This window comes from Pogoniulus pusillus, chromosome 3 (genome assembly GCF_015220805.1).
Source record: "Pogoniulus pusillus isolate bPogPus1 chromosome 3, bPogPus1.pri, whole genome shotgun sequence".
In the NCBI taxonomy this organism is placed as follows: Eukaryota; Metazoa; Chordata; class Aves; order Piciformes; family Lybiidae; genus Pogoniulus; species Pogoniulus pusillus.
The window spans coordinates 30,763,362-30,783,065 of NC_087266.1; the positions used below are offsets into that span (position 1 = coordinate 30,763,362).

General features: G+C 41.3%; 1 protein-coding gene across 1 annotated transcript; it reads left to right on the plus strand.

Annotated features, from left to right (window-relative positions):
* Positions 1–1,220: 1,220 nt before the first annotated feature.
* On the plus strand, positions 1,221–19,153 carry FBXL3 (F-box and leucine rich repeat protein 3). Its single transcript, XM_064173784.1, has 5 exons — positions 1,221–1,445; positions 7,851–8,214; positions 8,612–8,734; positions 12,548–12,719; positions 16,602–19,153. Exons 2-5 carry the CDS (start codon positions 7,852–7,854, stop codon positions 17,243–17,245), a joined length of 1,302 nt encoding a protein of 433 aa, XP_064029854.1. The 5' UTR covers positions 1,221–1,445; position 7,851; the 3' UTR covers positions 17,246–19,153.
* The last annotated feature ends 551 nt before the right edge of the window (positions 19,154–19,704 follow it).

Consider the following 19,704-nt stretch of genomic DNA (forward strand, 5'->3'; position numbering starts at 1 on the left):
AAACACTGCTCATTATCAACAAAAGTTTGTGTAGATGCTCTGTTTAACTGAACAAGTCCCACAGCCAAGTATTTGCTATTAAAAGCATGTCTGACTTGCTCAGTAATCTGCTCAAGTGAGGCGAGAACTCATTCCTTATCTCCAGATTTTTGTTGCTTTTCTGAAAAGCTGAAGGCTGGATACACACAGAACTATATGACTGAACAGTAACAAATTGTGGATGCCAGAAAGTTATTATCTCATGGAAACATAAAATACAGGAAGCAATGCTTTTCAGTGAGAAACCTCTATGTATCAGTATTTCCTCCCCAATAATCTCAATGAACTAACTACAGATTGTAAGTATGCAAGAAAATGCTGCAGAATAATTTTCTTCAATAAAGTGTTTCTTGAAGAACTCAAGGGTGGCAACATTTGAGAGACTGCTGAAGAAAAGTTAACACTGCTTTGACGTTATTTCAAGATTGAGGAGTCTATTGGATATCATTGGCTCGTTCCAAGAAACCTTAACCGAAATTAAGATCATAACCCCACTGTCCTGAAATAAAAAAGTCAAGCATGTATTTTTTCATATCTGTTGCAATTAATAAAATAAGTTTTCAGTATCACAAAAACTTTAAACAAGTTGTCCGTGCAGGACTGAAGAATGAGCTGTATGAGACATCACATATGTAACAAGGCCCCTTACAAACAGAGAGAACTTACTCTCACGGGTCAGTTTGTCTCTCTGCCTAGAAATTGCCCCAAGCAGTTAATGTCTAATGGCCTGCTGGGCCAACAAGGCTAGCCCTGACACGTGGTATTCAAACTACAGAGCCACTTGATTCTACACAGAGGAAGATCTGGCTCCTTTGCTCGGTATCCACCCTCGGTATATCTCCTCTAGACTTTTCACGCCTCTTTTTCCCGGCCGTCGAGCCTCCGTCCGGACGCCTGCAGGCAACCTGGCCCTTGCTAGCCCATAGCGGAAGCAAACTCCCACCCGCCACGGCGACTCGCCGCAAACCGAGGCACGAAGCGCTTAACCCCCTGCAGTAGGGCCCAAGGAGGCGGGAAGAGCGAAGGAGGGGCAACTGACTGCCCCCCAGCAGCCACTACCTCGGCAAAAGCTACACAGAAACCAGTTCCGCAAACAACCTCCCGATGCAGCCCCTCTCGCACCGCCCCCAGCCCGTGAGGGGTGGAGGCGGAGGGGAGGTGCCGCCACGCAGCCCGCCCGCCGCCATTTTGGCTGGTTTGCGTCGCTTCCGCTATTGGGAAGTAAACACAGAGGGAGGAAGGGGGCAAGTAGCGACTGGGGGGCAGGACGGAATTGGATGGACGGATTGGACGGGTGAAGAAGGCGCTGGAAGTTGTCTTCGGTGGAGGGAGCTAATGTGGCCGGAGGGGAGGCGCCATCACGACCCGAGTCCCGGTTAACGCGAAGCGCTGCAGGGAGCCGCCAGGTGAAGGGACTGGAATGGGGTGGGCGGTGGCAGCGCAGCAGGAGCTTTGTCCTAACCCCAGCTGTGCTTTCTGTGTAGGGAGGAGAAGGGGGTCCGAGCTGTGGGGGCGCCAGGGCGTGGGGCCTGGTAGTGGTCTGCATGAGCCCGTATATGGGGCTGGGCCATTAGAAGCGGACCCTGAGGTGAAGCGTCTCAGGGCGCTGCGGGGTTTAAACTCTCCGTATTTAGGCGTCGCTCTCTCGCAGCCTTCTCGTACTGACAGTAAGAAAATATAAATCACTCATGGTTTTCAGCATATCTAAATTGTTTGAGGTAACTGTGAGTTAGACTTGGATTAGTCTGGGTAGCCCTTTCAGCCTTTTCCCCCCACTAGCGCAGACATTGCTTCTAGAACAGCTTTCAGGTGTGGAACAATATAAGGAGCTGAGCTCTGTTTGTTCGTGGACAAGCGTTATCAGCAGAATGTCGATACCCGTGCACAATTGTTTGGATTTTTTTTTTAGCTGCCATTATGTTTTGTCTCCACCTTACCAATAAAAACAATGTTAGCATGTGCTTTGCTCCTCCTTTTAACTTCGTGACTGAGCTTTGTGATTATGGTTGAACGTGACTACCTCGAGCGAGATAGCGTGGGTTGCACCTAGATGCGGAGTTCTGAACATTGAGTTGAGAAGCAAGTCGTTCTAATAGGTTGAGAAATCTAGTTGAAAAATCTCATGGAGTCAAGCATGCCCCCAGTCAAGATCTTAAATTTTGAAGCAGAGGTTATAGTAGCAATTTGGAAAAATTGGTCAGTGATAAGTGCATCCTGAGTATGCCCGAAAGAGTTAAAAGCAAGATGAAGTGGTTCAAAAGTGGTAAGAAGTGATAAGCAGCCATTGTTTGAAAAATAGGTTGTACCAATGCAGTGATAGGCCAGCATGGAATTTTGCATCAGCATCTTCCTCGTTGAAAAGTTATTTCTGTTGGCCTCGAATTTAAAATGGATAGATTAGACTATTGCATACATAAACTGAAGAGAGCTGAAATCTGTAATTGCATTTTGCACAGTTCCTGTTTTAAATTTGCAGCACAGAACAGGATTACACTAAGTGTCTTTTTTTTAATTCCAGTAATAAATCAATTTTTACATGACTGCAAACCTCTGTAGGCAAATCTACATCCTCTTTTAATTATGTAATTTTTTACTGTTAAGAGGTTGAAACTCCAACTGTGTTTTTTGTAAAGCAGGCCTGTTCTAATGCTTTACATGCTGTGAAACGATCATCAAAAAGTAATTAGAATATTTTAAAATCATGTTTTTAGTCTTGCAGCTTAGCTTTTTCCTACTTTTGAAGAAGTTCCACGAAGAAATATTTTTTAAAAACTTAAATGATAGCTCTGCCCTTCAATTACAGAACATCCAAGATGTGACTAACAAAAAAAAAAAAGCCTGGAAATGACTTTCTTCACCCTCTACTTTTTAAGACATGGCACTTTGAAGGTGACATAGTATCTTATTTTCTTGGAAGACTGTGACGTGAAATTGTCAGTATAGCTTCTAGTGATGGACATACTGTCTTTTTTTTCCTTAATTCCCTCCATAAAAACTTAGGATAGTAAACTGCAACTTCAAGACTGAATTTTGATCTGTAGTCAGCATATATTAACTATTTGGAATTCATCAGAGTTAGCTCAGAGGTGCAGGTTCATAAGCTGGCAGCTGATGACTTTTGTCAGACCTTTCTAGATTATTTTTCCTACTTGAACAATTCATAGTCTTTTATCAGTTGCAGCTCACTTCCATCTTTCCTGGAAGAAAAACAATGTGCAAGATGTAGAGCTTGTGCCTTCTTTTAAAAGGTCAGCTATAGCGAATGTGTTGTGTATGTGAATCAGCTCTATGGTACATGCACAATAGCCTTTGTAACATGATAAGAAAATTCAGAACTTGACCCCCTAATGCAGAGATAAAAGTAGCCTACCATATCTAGAAACGTGTCCTGGTGTGTTTGCTAGGGAAGAGATAGAGGAAGATGTCACATACGGTTACCTTGTGTAGCTTTTTGCAGACCAATGATGAGATGGCTTTGGAAAGGTTTAAAGGCATCAAACTTGCTAACCCAAATTTGGCAAGTGAATAGCTTGCGTGTGATAACTGTTCTTTATAACCTAGTTGTAGTTGTTTGGAATATTTGCTTCGTTTAAAGGAATATTGCATTTTATGCTAGCTTATAATAAGTGGTATTCTCAGACTATGCTTAGCAGTTATTTGAAATGCAAAAGTGACCAGTTTGTAGTGGAATTGCTAATCTAATTCTCAGTTCGTTTGTATGTTTAATTACTCAGTTTTCACAGCTGCAAAATCCAGTTTCTTCATCTTTTGTTTTGGTTGCAGATAGCTCTAAGTCACTATTCAGTTTTCTTGCTTTTCTTCTGTGCCAGTGTAGTCAGTTGCTCAGCAACAGAACTCTCTCTTGGTGGAAACCTTGTTTCAGACTCCTGTTTTGCATAGTCATAGCCATGAGCTGTGAGTCACAGGAAGTAGTTCTCAGGAACCAAGTAGAGGATTTTTTAAACTAGTAGCATGATTTTTTTACCCAATAGCATTATGATTGCTGTCCACGTGTTACTGGGATTAAAAAATGAAGTTGGAAAAAAAAAGTCAAGACCAAATCTGTTTATGAGTATTTGATGGGACTTAAACACTGCAGAGAAGCAGCAGTCTAGAAGGTTTCTAGAATGTGTGGAAGACAACTTCTTATCCCAGCTGTTATGTGAGCCTACCAGGGGGGCAGCCCTGCTTGACCTGCTGCTCACAAATTGAGAGGGGCTGGTAGGGGATGTGGTGATTGGAGGCTGCCCGGGGTCCAGTGACCATGAAATTATAGAGTTTTCAATATATGGAGAAACCAGGAGGGGCATCAACAGAACCTCCGCACTGGACTTCCGAAGGGCAGACTTCAGCCTATTTGAGGAACTAACTCAGAAAGTTCCTTGGAAAAAAGCCTTTGAAAATAAAGGGGTTCAGGAAGGTTGGACCTGCTTCAAGAAAGAACTCCTAAAGGCACAGGAGCAGGCTGTGCCACTGAGCTGGAAGACGAGCTGATGAGGGAGGCAGCCAGACTGGATGGGCAGGGAGCTGCTGAAGGAATTAAAGATTAAAAAGAGAGTGTATCACCTTTGGAAAAGAGGGGAGGTGTCCCAGGAAACGTTCAAGGAGGTTGCTAGGTATGTAGAAAAAGAATTAGAGGCAAAAGCCCATTTAGAGCTTAAGCTGGCCACGGCTGTCAAGGAAAATAAAAAATGTTTCTTTAAATATATGAATGGCAAGAGAAGGGCCAGTCCTTATTAGATGGAGAGGGGAGTATAGTGACAAAGGATAAGGAAAAGGCAGAGGTGCTTAACACCTTCTTTGCCTCAATCTTCAATAGTGTTGTCTTTAGGACAGCTGGACTCCTGAAGTGGTGGCTGGAGTTAGGGACCAGTATAGTCCCCCTCTAATCCATGAGGAAGAAGCAAGGGACCTGCTGCGACATTTGGATCCTCACAAGTCCATGGGACCGGATGGGATCCATTGTAGGGTTCTGAGAGAGCTGGCAGATGAGCTGGCCAAGCCACTCTCCATCATTTATCAACAGCCCTGGCTCACTGGAGAGGTTCCTGAAGACTGGAAGCTGGCCAATGTGATACCCATCCACAAGAAGGGTTGTAAGGAGGAGCCAGAAAACTACAGACCTGTCAGCCTGACCTCAGTGCCAGGCAAAGTCATGGAACAGGTCATCTTGAGTGCCATCACAAAGCACCTACGGGATGGCCAGGGGACCAGTCTGAGCCAGCATGGGTTTAGGAAGGGCAGGTCCTGTCTCACCAACCTGATCTCCTTTTATGATCAGGTTACCCACCTGGTGAATGTGGGGAAGGCTGTGGATGTAGTCTACCTGGACTTCAGCAAAGGCTTTGACACTGTCTGCCACAAGAAGCTCCTAGCCAAGCTGGCAGCTCATGGTTTGGACAGATTCACTCTGTGCTGGGTCAAGAATTGACTGGAGGTCCTGGCCCAGAGAGTGGTGGTGAATGGTGCCACATGCAGTTGGCAGCCAGTCACTAGTGGTGTTCCCCAAGGATCAGTGCTGGGCCCAGTCCTGTTCAATATCTTTACTGATGATCTGGACAAGGGGATTGAGTCCAGCATCAGTAAGTTTGCAGATGACACCAAGCTAGGAGCAGGTGTTAGTCTGTTGGAAGGTAGGAGAGCTCTGCAGAGGCACCTGGACAGGCTGGATAGGTGGGCAGAGGCCAACAGGATGAGATTTAACAAGGCCAAGTGCAGGGTTCTGCACTTCGGCCACAACAACCCCAAGCAGCACTACACACTGGAGACTGAGTGGCTGGAAAGCAGCCAGGAAGAAAGGGACCTGGGGGTACTGATAGACAGTAGGCTGAAGATGAGCCAACAGTGTGCCCAGGTGGCCAAGAGAGCCAATGGCATCCTGGCCTGTATCAAGAAAAGTGTGGCCAGTAGGACATGGGAGGTTATTTTGCCCCTGTTCTCAATGCCAGTCAGGCCACACCTTGAGTACTGTGTCCACTTCTGGGCCCCTCAATTCAAGAGACATGTTGAGGTGCTGGAACATGTCCAGAAAAGGGCAACAAAGCTGGTGAGGGTCCTGGAACATAAACCCTATGAGGAGAGACTGAGGGAGCTGGGGTTGTTTAGCCTGGAGAAGAGGAGGCTCAGGGGTGACCTCATTGCTGTCTACAACTACCTGAAGGGACATTGTAGCCAGGTGGGAGGTGGCCTCTTCTCCCAGGCAACCAGCAATAGAACAAGGGGACACAGTCTCAAGTTGTGCCGGGGGAAGTATAGACTGGATGTTAGGAGGAAGTTCTTCCCAGAGAGAGTGATTTGCCATTGGAATGGGCTGCCCAGGGAGGTGGTGGAGGCACCATCCCTGGAGATGTTCAAGAAAAGACTTGATGGTGCACTTAGTGCCATGGTCTAGTTGACTGGATAGGGCTGGGGGATAGGGTGGACTGGATGATCTTGGAGATCTCTTCCAACCTGCTTGATTCTATGGTATGTTCAGGTTATTTCTGTAATTTTATGAATAGCTTCAGACTTTTAAATGATAGCTTGTTTTTGTCATGTGAGTAAGTAGGATTAAAGTGTTTATAATGATATGCAAGGAGGTGCTGTCATTGAGAAAAATGAGTGATGCATTGGATTATGAACGGCATAATTTTTCACTTGTATGTCTAGTGTATCACGTTTGATTTTAAGAAGCTACTTCTAAACTTCTACTTACTTGCGGTGTGTAGCAGGAAGAGTTGATTGTTCACATCTCAAATGGACTGGACATATAATAATTTTATGTGTGTGCCCCTAGGGAGTGTTCATACATATCAAGGCTATCCCTGGGTTCTCTTAGTTTTGTAGACATTAGAATTAAATCTATTGTAGTGTAGTGCAAGTTCTTGTTCCTAGTCCTTTAGGACATGATGAGCATTGCACTGAGGCTTTCAAAAGTAAATGATTGGATACTAAGTTCAATTTTAAGCTGACATTGTACTAAAGAATGTACTGTTAATGTAACCTAAAGTAGAATGTGTGAGACCACTAGGGAAGAAGTACAGGCAACTGAGGATGGAGTAACGTTGTGCCTCAGACTTGCTGAATTTGATACGACTGAGGAAGGTTTGGTGACTGTACTGTAAACTTTTTTTGTGGGTTGAAAATTCCAGACCATTACTGGAAATCTTTTGTACTACTTGTTTAGTAGTTAATTGGAAAAATTAAAGCACACCAGTATTCTTGATGTAATAGAAGATGCATGTTGAAGTAACCTTTTTTAAAGATTAATAACTGTAAAGATTGTTCCTGCCTAGGAACAAAAAATATTTGGCCAGGTACAAGTGCAACACCTGCAAGCACACCCACACTCATTATTTACTTTGTTGCCTTCCTTTGCCTTCCATAGTTTCAGCTGTAGTTTTGGTAAAGGAGACTTAGGCAGCAATATCAATCAGTGATCAGAAAATTATTAAGAAGAACATCTTTCCATTAGTAGGAAGGCAGAGTGATAATCAACTAAACAGTAAAACAAATTATGTACAAAGTGCTCGCAAACACAAAAGTGAAATGCTGAAAGGAGAGTGACTGCTATAAATGGATTGCCACTGTTATTGATTAAAGAATGTTAAAGATATGGTAATGTTATTTTTAGAGTACCACTACAAATTCACTGTTACCTGGGTTGTTTTTTTTAACTTCATTGGAGGGAGACACACACTCAACAACTCTGCAAAAGTGTAGTTACAGAAAACATGCTTTTTCATCACCACATTTGTCTATTAAATGTTGCTCTTTTAAGCTCTGTTACATTTACAAAATAATACAGAATTTCCAAATTATTATTTCTGTAGAATGAAACGAGGAAGAAAAACTGAGGGCCACAGCAGTTCCTTTGGAGAGACAACTGAGAAAGAATCAAAGAGGCACAAGATTACTAAAGATGAGAAAACCATAGTTATGCAGAGTCCTGACTGGGCAAACCTGCTTCAAGACATTATCCTGCAGGTGTTTCAGTACTTGCCACTTCTGGATCGTGCTCATGCATCACAGGTCTGCCGAAGCTGGAACCAAGTGTTTCATATGCCTGATCTCTGGAGGTGTTTTGAGTTTGAACTGAATCAACCAGCTACATCTTACTTGAGAGCTACGCATCCTGAACTAATCAAGCAAATAATAAAGAGGCATTCCAATCACCTGCAGTATGTAAGCTTCAAGGTAGTGTATTTTTGAGGCTTTTTAGAGGTAGTTTTATAAAAAATAAATGTATCTATTAAACTTCTTTCTCCTTTTATTTTTCTTTTTTTCTCTTTTCCCTTGTACTTTATTTAGGAAGTTTTTAAGGAAATTTCTCTTGATACTTTTGAGACAGTTTTGATGATTTGTCTGTATAAATAAAGCATGAGAGGTATGATTTAATTAATGTCAGTAATTGCAACACTATTGACAATTGTGATCAAAACATTTTAACATGCTGAAAATTAAAGAATGTCACTAAAGTTAGGTAAGGCTTATAAAGCCCACATCATTAAGGAGCATTCATTCTGATTTTTTTTTTTTTAAAGAGCATGTTTGATGCAGTGTTTTCTAAACAATAAATCTGTTTTGTTTTAAGGTGGACAGTAGCAAGGAATCTGCAGAAGCAGCTTGTGATATTTTATCACAACTTGTGAATTGCTCTCTGAAGACGCTTGGGCTAATCTCAACTGCCCGTCCGAGCTTCATGGATTTACCAAAGGTATGTTAATATAGATAGTTTTCTATAACAAAATACTGAAGTGATTCATTCAGCATTTTTTATTAACTTTTCTGTAAGTTTTTTTGTAAGAATGTGGATCTTTGATAGAAAATTTATTAATGGACTCCATTAAAGGGAAGAACTGTCCTATTGTAGTAAGTTGGCTGACTGAAGTTGTGTTCATTTTCTGCATTGTGTGAGAACTTGGTCCTGACCTTGTTCTTCCAAGGCCTCCTGTCTGTTGACTGAAACGTAATAACTAAGCAACATGATGCAAGTCAGGAGGCTGGACGATTCATGACTCTGCTGTGAGGGATGTTCAGGAGACTTAGAAGTTGAAGGAGTGGTAGAGTTTTATCTATGTGCCCTTGCTCCAGGGATTACATTATCATTATGCTCTCTAAAAGGCAGTATAATCACAATTTTCAGTAGTTCATGTTGCACGGTTGTGTCAGATTCTTAGACAAAGTACACATTTTTTCTGAAATTTTCCATCATACTTTTTTACTCTGCATGTTATCAAAACTGGGTTTTAGTAGAAGACATCTGATCTAGAAGACAACGGGTCTCATACATTGTTCCACACAAGTGTTTCTGATAATGAGGTAGACATGTGCTATTGCTGACAAATGGGAAGGTGGTTGGGGTAACCAGAGTTGGTCGTTCTGTGACAGGAACATATCAGATATCTCACAACCTCATTTCTTGCACCTGCTCCACATGTATGTGGAGGGTGAGGCACAAGTAGACAATTAGCTGAGTCTCACTGATATCATTGCTGATTATGGCAACAGGGACAAGGAAGAAGTAGGGACAGTGTCAGGAAAGGCAGTGGACTATAGCATTTAAGTAAGGTTATCTATGGAAAGATTATCAATTATTATCCTTGGCAGTGATCGCAGCCACATTGTGTAGTCTTCTTGGTTATGTGTTTTTAATCCTTAATTTTGAAAGATTTTTTTTTCCAAATATCTGTTTTGTAGGGTTTTTTTTTCCATTTTTCAGTGTTCTTTGAGATATGACTATAAGAAAACATGAACACAGGGAAAACAGGACACAGTCTTGCTGTGTTAACAGTAGTTTGTCCTTTCATCTCTTGCATATTGTGTTATTTTTCAATCTCTATGCTGTTTTATCTCTTTTAGGTTTTCCTGGAAGGCTATGTTATGATCCCATTCAGCTTGATGAATAATTATTTGTAGGCATTCTTGCTATGGTCTTCAAGGCTTCTAAAATGCAAAGCTTCCTTTTTTTTATTCCTATCAGGTTTACATGTGGCATTTAAAAAAATTTATACAAAAGGAGGTGAACACAACTGTCGTCATAATTTTACTTTTGATATTTAATACTCCAGTAATACTGTCCCTGGCATATGTTACCACCAGCAATTATTTTTAAAGAACAAAAGTGGATCATGAGTAAGTTCTTGTGGGAAGCTGTTAGTAACAGGCCCAGGATGAGAAGCAGATAAAAATGAATGGATCCGAAAATGGTTAGTGATCAGTTTTTTTAATCACACTGGATAGGAAGTCTGAAGTACCTTGCATTATCTTCACTGGCGCCTTTTTGATTTCAGATCATGTGACAACTGCCATATATTTGTAAATCATACTTAGCCTTGCATTACCAAGTCTTTTCAAGAAGTACATTCCATGTGAATATTTAAAAGAATTATATGATAGGCTACATGTGTTTCAGTATTGAAAAGACGTTATGTTCCCATCTTTCTTCTGTTAGCCTTTCAAACTAGGGCTTCAAGTTAGCTGTTTTTGAAAACGTGATTAACTTCTTTTGTCTTTAACAGCTGCCTTAGTGAAGCAATGATGTGAGTTGAGTGACAAGGGAATTACATTCTAAATACAGAAAATAACACAATACTGACACTTCTGAAATATCAAGTGGAAATATCATTAAAGCACTTTTTCTTCAGTACATAACATATATAATCAGTGTATTCTCAGTATACTTAGGAGTACGTCCTAAAGCCAAAATGCCTACTGCTTCTGCTATGAACTTTGGATGCTGACAGATTATGTTAATGTGAAAAGACCAATTCCTGCTGTAAATCTCATGAGTTTTAGCAAAACCACAAACACAGCGTAAGAGTGAGCAAATGCTGTTGCCAGGCCTTCTCTGGTGTAACTGTATTTGGGATTCTACATGTGCTTTTGGCTCAGAGTGAGCAGTTTTGAAGTCAAAAGTAGCAGGTAATTTTTAGGGAATACCTCATGTAGTACACAGAAGAAGTTCTTCAAAGTATTGAGTCAGTATTGTAGGAAATCATTATGACAATGTAATTACGTGCTTCCTTCATACCAACAATGATTTCTGCAGCTGCTGCTCTATGGGCTTTTTAATCTGTTTCTCAAGGTGTCCTGGGTTCTGTCTTTACTAGTAAGTTTCAGTGGTTATATAAAATTGCTGAGGAGCAGCCTTGACCACTAAACCTACGTTATTTATGCCACCTAATCATTAATTGATTACATACTCCTTGGCTCTGTTTGGACCACTCCATGTAACTTCCCAAGACAAATCTGTTCAGACCTGGATACTCTGTGGATGGTGAGGACACAGTACTGTCATTTGACTTTGGACCTATCTTAACAAAGACTGGGCTGTGGTTTGCACCTCATCAGTGCAACACAGCTCACTGTGTGGGAATTCCTGTTGTAAAAGATGCTTCTTTTAGAGTACAATTTGCAAATGATCCTCTTCTCTTCTAGGCTTTCTCTTCTTTCATGGCTTTCCTACAGATTTTGTTTGTGTAGCGGGTTGTCCTGGGTCAAGTACTTGATTCATACTTAATGTTGGATGTTTTGATTTGCCAAAGACATAGACTAGTAAAAAATTATTATACTTCCTCTACTCTTAAATTATGTGATATCAGAAGAATGCGAGACCTGGACAGACTGGAGAGCTGGGCACAGAGGAACCAAATGAGGTTCAACAAGGACAAGTGCAGAGTCCTGCACCAGGGAAGGAATAATAAACTGCACCAGTACAGGTTGGGAGGTGATCTCCTGGAGAGCAGCCTTGTGGAGAGGGACCTGGGAGTCCTGGTGGATAACAAGTTAACTGTAGGACAGCAATGTGCCCTTGTGGCCAAGAAAGCCAATGAGATCTTGGGGTGTATTAGGAAGAGTGGGTCCAGCAGATCAAGGGAGGTTCTCCTTCCCCTCTATCCTGCCCTAGTGAGACCTCATCTTGAGTACTGCCTTCAGTTTTGGGCTCCCCAGTTTAAGAAGGACAGGGATCTGCTGGAGAGGGTCCAGCAGAGGGCTATGAGGATGACTAGAGGACTGGAGGGCACTGCCTTACGAGGGGAGGCTGAGGGACCTGGGGGTATTTAGTATGGAGAAGACTGAGAGGGGATTTAATAAATGTTTATAAACACTGGAGGGCTGGGGTTCAGGAGAGGGGAGACAGGCTCTGCCCACTTGCTCCCTGGAATAGGACAAGGAGCAGTGGGTGTAAGTTGCAGCACAAGAGGTTCCACCTGAGCACAGGGGGGAACTTCTTTATTGTAAGGGCACTGGAACAGGCTCCCCAGAGAGGTTGTGAGTTTCCTTCCCTCGAGACTTTCAAGGCCTGTTGAAGGCCTTGTGATCTGTTCTAGATTGTGTGGTCCTGCTCTGTCAGGGTGGTTGGACTCGATCTCCTTGGGTCCCTTCCGACCCCTAATATCCTGTGATCCTGTGATCAACTGATTTCTGTAAGTAAAAGAAAACTAGGACTGCTCTGTACAATGTAAAAAAATTGAGATTTTTATCTCAAATACTACTGTTTAATTCAAACTTTTTTCTTCCTCCCCAGTCTCACTTTATTTCTGCACTGACAGTGGTGTTTGTAAATTCCAAGTCACTCTCTTCACTTAAGATTGATGATACACCAGTAGATGATCCATCTCTCAAAGTGCTCGTGGCTAACAATAGTGACACACTCAAACTATTGAAAATGAGTAGTTGTCCTCATGTTTCTCCTGCTGGTAAGCTACAGTGGTTTGGAGGTTTTTTTGTGGGGTGGTTTTGGTTGTTGGATTTTTCTTTGGGTTTGTTTGTTAATTTTTTTTTTAATGTATGCATAGAATTTTGTCTGAAACCAGTAAACCTCTGAAAAGATAGAAGTGAATTGGGAGTGAGGATGAATGTGATATATACAGCAACTGTTACTGAATAAAATGTTAATTCAACTGGTTGGTGATCCATCAATCCCACCACTTGCAGAGTAACTATGATCAAGCAGTGCATGTCTGTTCTGGACAAATAGATAACCTTGTGGAACTTAAAAAGAATACTTACTGTCTTGATGGTGCACTACATCTGCAATGCCTATTTAAGTATTCCAGTATAATTAGGTTTTTAGAACATGAGCTCTTTCTGCAGTTCATTATGTGTGGATTTTGAGTGTTGCGGTGTCATGGATTATGAAGATGCTGATTTAGTCATTCTGAAAGTAAGCAATTCAGTTGGGGAATAAGTGCACACAGCATCCACAAAGGAGAGACGAGACTGAGCTGTGCAGAACTTCTGCCTTTACTAAATATACCTCATTAATGCTCTTTATTTGTAGCAAGAATGAGGCTAGTTCATATCAGAATTAAATTATTTAAGATTCTTAAGTGCATAGAATTAATGTTTGTGGAAGACTTACTCAATTCACAGCAAGTTTAAGATAGATTCACAGCCCATCAACTTAAAACATTTTTTCACTGAGAAATGGAAGAGGAATTGTGAATGAGATGCTGGCAACTTAGTTGAGGTTTTTCTTCTGAGGATAAGTAGTTACTGCTTTAGTCACCGTAACTTTATTCATGCAAATACATTGCAACTGCAGATATTAGGTACATTACATGTAGAATTCACTGTTAGGGAATCTGACATGAGAGAAATGATACTGTAGCAGAGGCTATGTGTCTATAAGTGATAACAAAGTGCAGACAATACTTTTTGCAGTTGTACCTCTGGGACAAAACCTTGTGTTTGGTTTTGTATATAGAAATTCTGGATAAACAGGTTTGTTTTGCAGCAGATTTGTCTAGTTAAACATTTGTCAGTGTGTTAATTGGAATATTATTTCCATCAGAGCTTTGTAGTCATAGGGAGTTTTTTAACTTTAGTAACTGAAAAGAAATCACTTGATATTCCTTGTGTGTAGAAGTACAGGACACGTAATGTGTCTTTCAGGAGGAACAAGTTCCAGCAATAATTTTTATTGAGGCAAAGAGTAATTTCCTTTAATTTGGATTTGGGAGCAGACTTGCTGGTTTGTGGCTAATGCTTGATACAAGGCTTTATGGAACATCATAAGAGATGGTGCAACATGCAGTTGGCAGCCAGTCACTAGTGCAGGCTTCTACACTTTGGCCACAACAACCCCAAGCAGTGCTACAGGCTAGGGACGGAGTGGCTGGAGAGCAGCCAGGCAGAAAGGAACCTGGGGATACTGGTAGATAGTAGGCTGAACATGAGCCAGCAGTGTGCCCAGGTGCCCAGGGAAGCCAATGGCATCCTGGCCTGTATTAGGAGCAGTGTGGCCAAGTAGGACAAGGGAGGTTATTCTTCCCCTGTGCTCAGTACTGGGCAGGCCACACCTTGAGTACTGTGTCCAGTTCTGGGCTCCTCAATTCAAGAGAGGTTTGAGGTACTGGAACATGTCCAGAGAAGGGCGCTGAAGCTGGTGAGGTGCCTGGAGCACAGCCCTATGAGGAGAGGCTGAGGGAGCTGGGGCTGTTTAGCTTGGAGAAGAGGAGGCTCAGGGTAGACCTCATTGCTGTCTACAATTACATGAAAGGCAGTTGTGGACTACCTGCCAGGCAACCAGCAACAGAAGGGGGGAACACAATCTCAAGTTGTGCCGGGGGAGGTATAGGCTGGATGCTAGGAGGAAGTTATTCCCAGAGAAAGTGATTTGCCATTGGAATGGGCTGCCCAGGGAGGTGGAGGATTTGATGTCCCTAGAGGTGTTCAAGTAAACCCTGGATGAGGCACTTTGTGCCATGGTCTAGTTGACTGGATAGGGCTGGGTGCTAGGTTGGACTGGATGGTCCTGGAGGTCTCTTCTAACCTGGTTGATTCTATGGTCACACACTTTCATAATTTGGGAAAGAGTGTGGGTTTACAAAGTTGTTTGGTACATTCTATTTGGCCTTGTGCAGGAAGGAAAAATGGGTGAGAAACAGCAATGCCTGATTAAGGAGCAAGGAGCATAGTTACTTTTGCCCTACATGGAATGGAGATTAATAGAATGGGATTAGATGCATTAATGACAAAACCTGGGTGCTAAGCAAATAGCGGGAAAATTTTATGGTGTGGGCATGCCTTGAGGTGGAGACAAATGTGGAACAAAAAAAAGGAGCTAGTATTGTGGATAGCTGGCTTCAGAGGCAGTAGGCTGAAGAAAATACACTCTTGAAGGAAAATTAGAATGTTTTCAGTGCTGAGACTTAACTGGATTTTTTTTTGTCTTTTCAATGGGTATATTATAATTATCAGGCTGATGTTAATTTGGAAGAACTTTAATTGAATTGAAAGGCCCATGAATTATGCAAAATTTCTTATAGATGCACTTAAAATTATATAATATGCTTTCAAATTGCAGTTGGGACGAAGGGAATGGTCATTACTAGTTTAGTTCTCAAAAACTTGTTAGTGAAAGACATAGAATAGTAATGCAGCTAGTGCAAGAGAGATTCCACTGCTGAGAAATAAAGGAAAAAGATTGATACCAAACTGCAGATTACTTCTGAAGGATACTCTGAGTACTTCCTGAGTTACTGTGCAAAGATAGAGGCATGTTTGGGTTTGGACTGGAGAAGCAAAGTCAAAGGTATATTTCTAATCCTTTGTGAGGCTATTTGAAGTTTCTTCAGCTTGCTGCTAACTCAAGTTCAACTTGCATTAGAACTACAACTGTACCTTGTGATGGTTTGGGCTCTTAACCGCCCCCCCCACACTTTTGGAATTGCCCCAGCTAACTCAGATGGCCTCTGGGAATATAAATGAAGCTATTTATTTTACAGCAGCAAATATACAAGCAGCTATTTACAGCATATACAGTTATATACAGAAATATACAAAGGATAAACAATACAGAAGCACAACTCCCCTCCCAGAAACCTGAGTCCCCAGGAGGGGTTCTCAAACCACCCCAACACCTCCCCCTTGCCCTCTCAACCTTACCCCAGTTCTCAGAAAGAAGAGAGGTGCAGCCAAGAGGTTAGGGAACAAGGTTAGTGGGAGCAAGGTTAATGAGATGTGACTAGGTCTGAAGGCAAAGGCAGAATGAAAGACAAAATGGAGAATGTTTTACTTCTTCCCAGAATTCTCAGCGTGACTGTGAGCGAAGAGACACAATTGTTTTTCATTTCACTGCCCGTTATCTAGTTCTTTTACCAAAACATTCTAGCTTGCTTCAAACTAGCACAACCTTGTAAAACAAAATGTTTTGTTTTAAATCCACATCAATGTGCTCTTGTTTATTACCTGAAATACAACTATTTGGGATGGTGGGAACTGAATGCATTTCTATAAAGGCTGTTTATACTCTGCTTTGGTTTCTTCTCTGTTTGAATGGGAGAGGGTAGAGGAGAATAACAGATGCAGGGTATGTCTGCATCATTACTTCAGTAGAGGAACATTTTCAATGCAAACCTATGCTATATGATGTCAGAGTCATTTACCTCTTGATGACGCAAAGGCCAGAGTGGTGCTTATCACATGGTTCTAGTTGTCAAGTATAGTTCTACTTTGCTGTTAGGTCTAGATAGTCTTTGCACCCTTATGACACACAAAACCAGGCTGGCCCTTAGTTTCTTGTTCAGCTATTAGTATGTTTATGTGTAACCTCTTTTGTAACATTCTCTTCCCAGGTATCCTTTGTGTGGCTGACCAGTGCCATGGCTTACGTGAGCTGGCACTGAACTACCACCTCCTGAGTGATGAGCTTCTGCTTGCATTGTCTTCTGAAAAACACGTCAGGTTAGAACACTTGCGCATTGATGTTGTCAGTGAAAACCCTGGACAGACTCAGTTCCACACAATTCAGAAGAGCAGCTGGGATGCCTTCATCAAGCATTCTCCTAAAGTAAATTTAGTAATGTACTTTTTCTTGTATGAAGAAGAATTTGACCCATTCTTTCGTTACGAAATACCTGTCACTCACCTTTACTTTGGAAGATCAGTAAGCAAAGATGTACTTGGTCGTGTTGGGATGACGTGTCCTCGGTTAGTGGAACTGGTGGTGTGTGCCAACGGATTGCGGCCACTGGATGAGGAGCTGATCCGTATTGCGGAACGTTGCAAGTATCTGTCAGCCGTTGGCCTAGGAGAATGTGAAGTCTCTTGCAGTGCCTTTGTTGAGTTTGTGAAGATGTGTGGTGGTCGTCTCTCTCAGCTTTCTATTATGGAGGAAGTTCTGATTCCTGATCAGAAATACAGCTTAGAGCAGATCCATTGGGAAGTTTCAAAGCATCTCGGTAGAGTCTGGTTCCCAGACATGATGCCCACATGGTAAAGTCTGTGGAAGACTTCAGGGCAGATGGAATAGCACCTTAAACCCAGGCTTACTCTGTTGGAATTTACTCAATAAGCTTATTTAATACTGTAGTTCTTATTGTATGCTACTTCACTGCTTGACTAGAAAAATGATTTTTTTAAAATTCAAAAATTATTTACAAAATCTGAGTTCAAAAACAGAAATCATGGATAGCTCCAAATACCTTTTTCATCCAAACAAAAAATCATGTTCTGGTTTTAGATTTGATCTTTCTCATTGACGGTGACTCCAAACACTTATGGAAATTAAAAAAAAAAATTAAAAATTGAAATGTACTTGCAATATACCAAGTTTTAATGCATGTATTTTGATTTTTAGTATTGAACAGGATCAGATTTGATTAAACAAAACCCACAACAGCAAATTAGCATGTTTCTGTTGCAAACTAGAGCATGGATGAGGCACTTAGTGCCATGGTCTAGTTGACTGGATAGGGCTGGGTGATAGGTTGGACTGGATGATCTTGGAGATCTCTTCCAACCTGGTTGATTCTATGATTTCTAATTCCAGTTACCTAGATGATAAGATTTAGATTATAAGGAGTATTTAGTAGGCTGCGAAACAGACACATTCTTTTATATAAGCATCAAAAAAGGCAAGAGCAATACACAGTAATAGATTTTAGACAAAATACTAAGCTTGTTACTTTATTCCAGAGATTATTAGAGCCATCTAAAATGTATTTAGAGCGCAAATAGCAGTGTGAGATACCAGAAGTGGTGCAGGTGGGGTTTTTTGCCTCTCCCCCTTCCCTTCCCCTCCATGCATTTAAATGTAGTTTGCTTATGGGATCTCAGCTCTCTGTCTAAACCTGTTTTAAGGTATTTTATGTCTAGCTCAGGAAGCGAAAGCTTTCTGGGGAAAAATGTAGATACATTGTATGTAAAAACACATTTGAGTTAATGAGCTTTTATTGCCCATTGACCAGTTTTGCAGCATGTGATTAGATGGAGTAATGTATATTTTATTAAATGAACCCTGCAGTGTTAAATGCGATGACATAGATGTGAACAGGATGAGACAAGAAGGTTAAAATTTGAATGGTGACCAATAACCTTTTAACAAAAATCTGAAGACTTTTTAGCTGCTTTCAGTTTGAGAGAAATGGCATTGTAACAGTTGCTTACACTGTACAAACTAATTGTATACTGTAAATCTGTTTGGGAAACATTTATGTATAAAGTGAATGTTAGATGATCATTTTGTATAGCATTCATTCAGTTAGTTCAACCATTTCATGGTATCTGAAAACCTAAAAGCAGTAAACTTATGTGAAGTAGAGCAATAGGCAGAAATTTGTTTTGAATATTTGGTAAATAAGTTTTATTAAAGAAATTTTTTAGTCTGTGCATGGTGTAGGCAGTGTATTGCCTGTGATCCAGATGTGGCTTGTGACTTTCTTAGCACCAAGTTATGTTATTTTTCCCTTCTCTGTTCTGGACTGGTAACACTATGAAGTATTCACACAACTGCCAAATGTGTTTAGTCAGCCCACTGGCAAGGCACAGCTGCTCCAGGTGTGGGCTGTACCAAACTCAAGCTGGGGGCTGCTTCTCATTTAAACTGTACAGCTAGTTCTGGTAAGAATTACCCTTTCTTCATTTCTGATTTCAGTAACGATGGAAATGTATAGTTAAGTGTAATACACTTACAAGCATATTAAAATTTATATTTTGAGCAAACATTGCTCAGTGGACTGGACATATTTTTAGGGGAGTTCTATGTTTCTGTAGAGCTCTGATTTAAAATTCTCATTTTATGAAATACATGGGTTTTGTATTAGAATTTGTTAAATTCATGTAATGCCATAATTTGCTTTTATTTGTATAAAAAGTGTCAATATATTTAGTCTGCAAAAGTCAAAAAGCTTAGTGTTTTTTATATTCTGACTCTTGGTATTGCCTGCATGATTAGGGTAGAGTAACATGAGTAATCTGGGAAAGAGGATGTGTTTTCACTCATGTGTGAGTAATCTCATTAATAATGCAGCTAAAACCTCTGTGGACCTCAGCTGCTGGTGTCCTGATGCTGGCAAGGTATGTTGGTCTGTTGCTTACTGGCATGGTACTGGGAATAAATGAAAAGCAAGGCACAACCTCAATACCTGAGGTCCTTCACTTCTGGAACTCACACCTTTGGAACCCCAGTGTTCTACTTCTTGTGAGGACATGTCTAAGACTCTGAAGTGGGGAACAGGTTAGCAGCTGAAGCCTTTATGCTTAGTTGTGGTCGAACTGCTTTCCCTGTGGGGTAGTTGGTTGGTGTCTTCTGAGAAGGTTGATGCCTTGTTGCATGAATTTCGAAAAGTCCTTCATGAATATGGTACATATTGTAGCAGTTACCAGGATGTTCAAGGATAGAAAATTGCTTGAAAGCAGTTGTTTCTTCCACGTGAAGGTCAGCGGTTTTTATACATT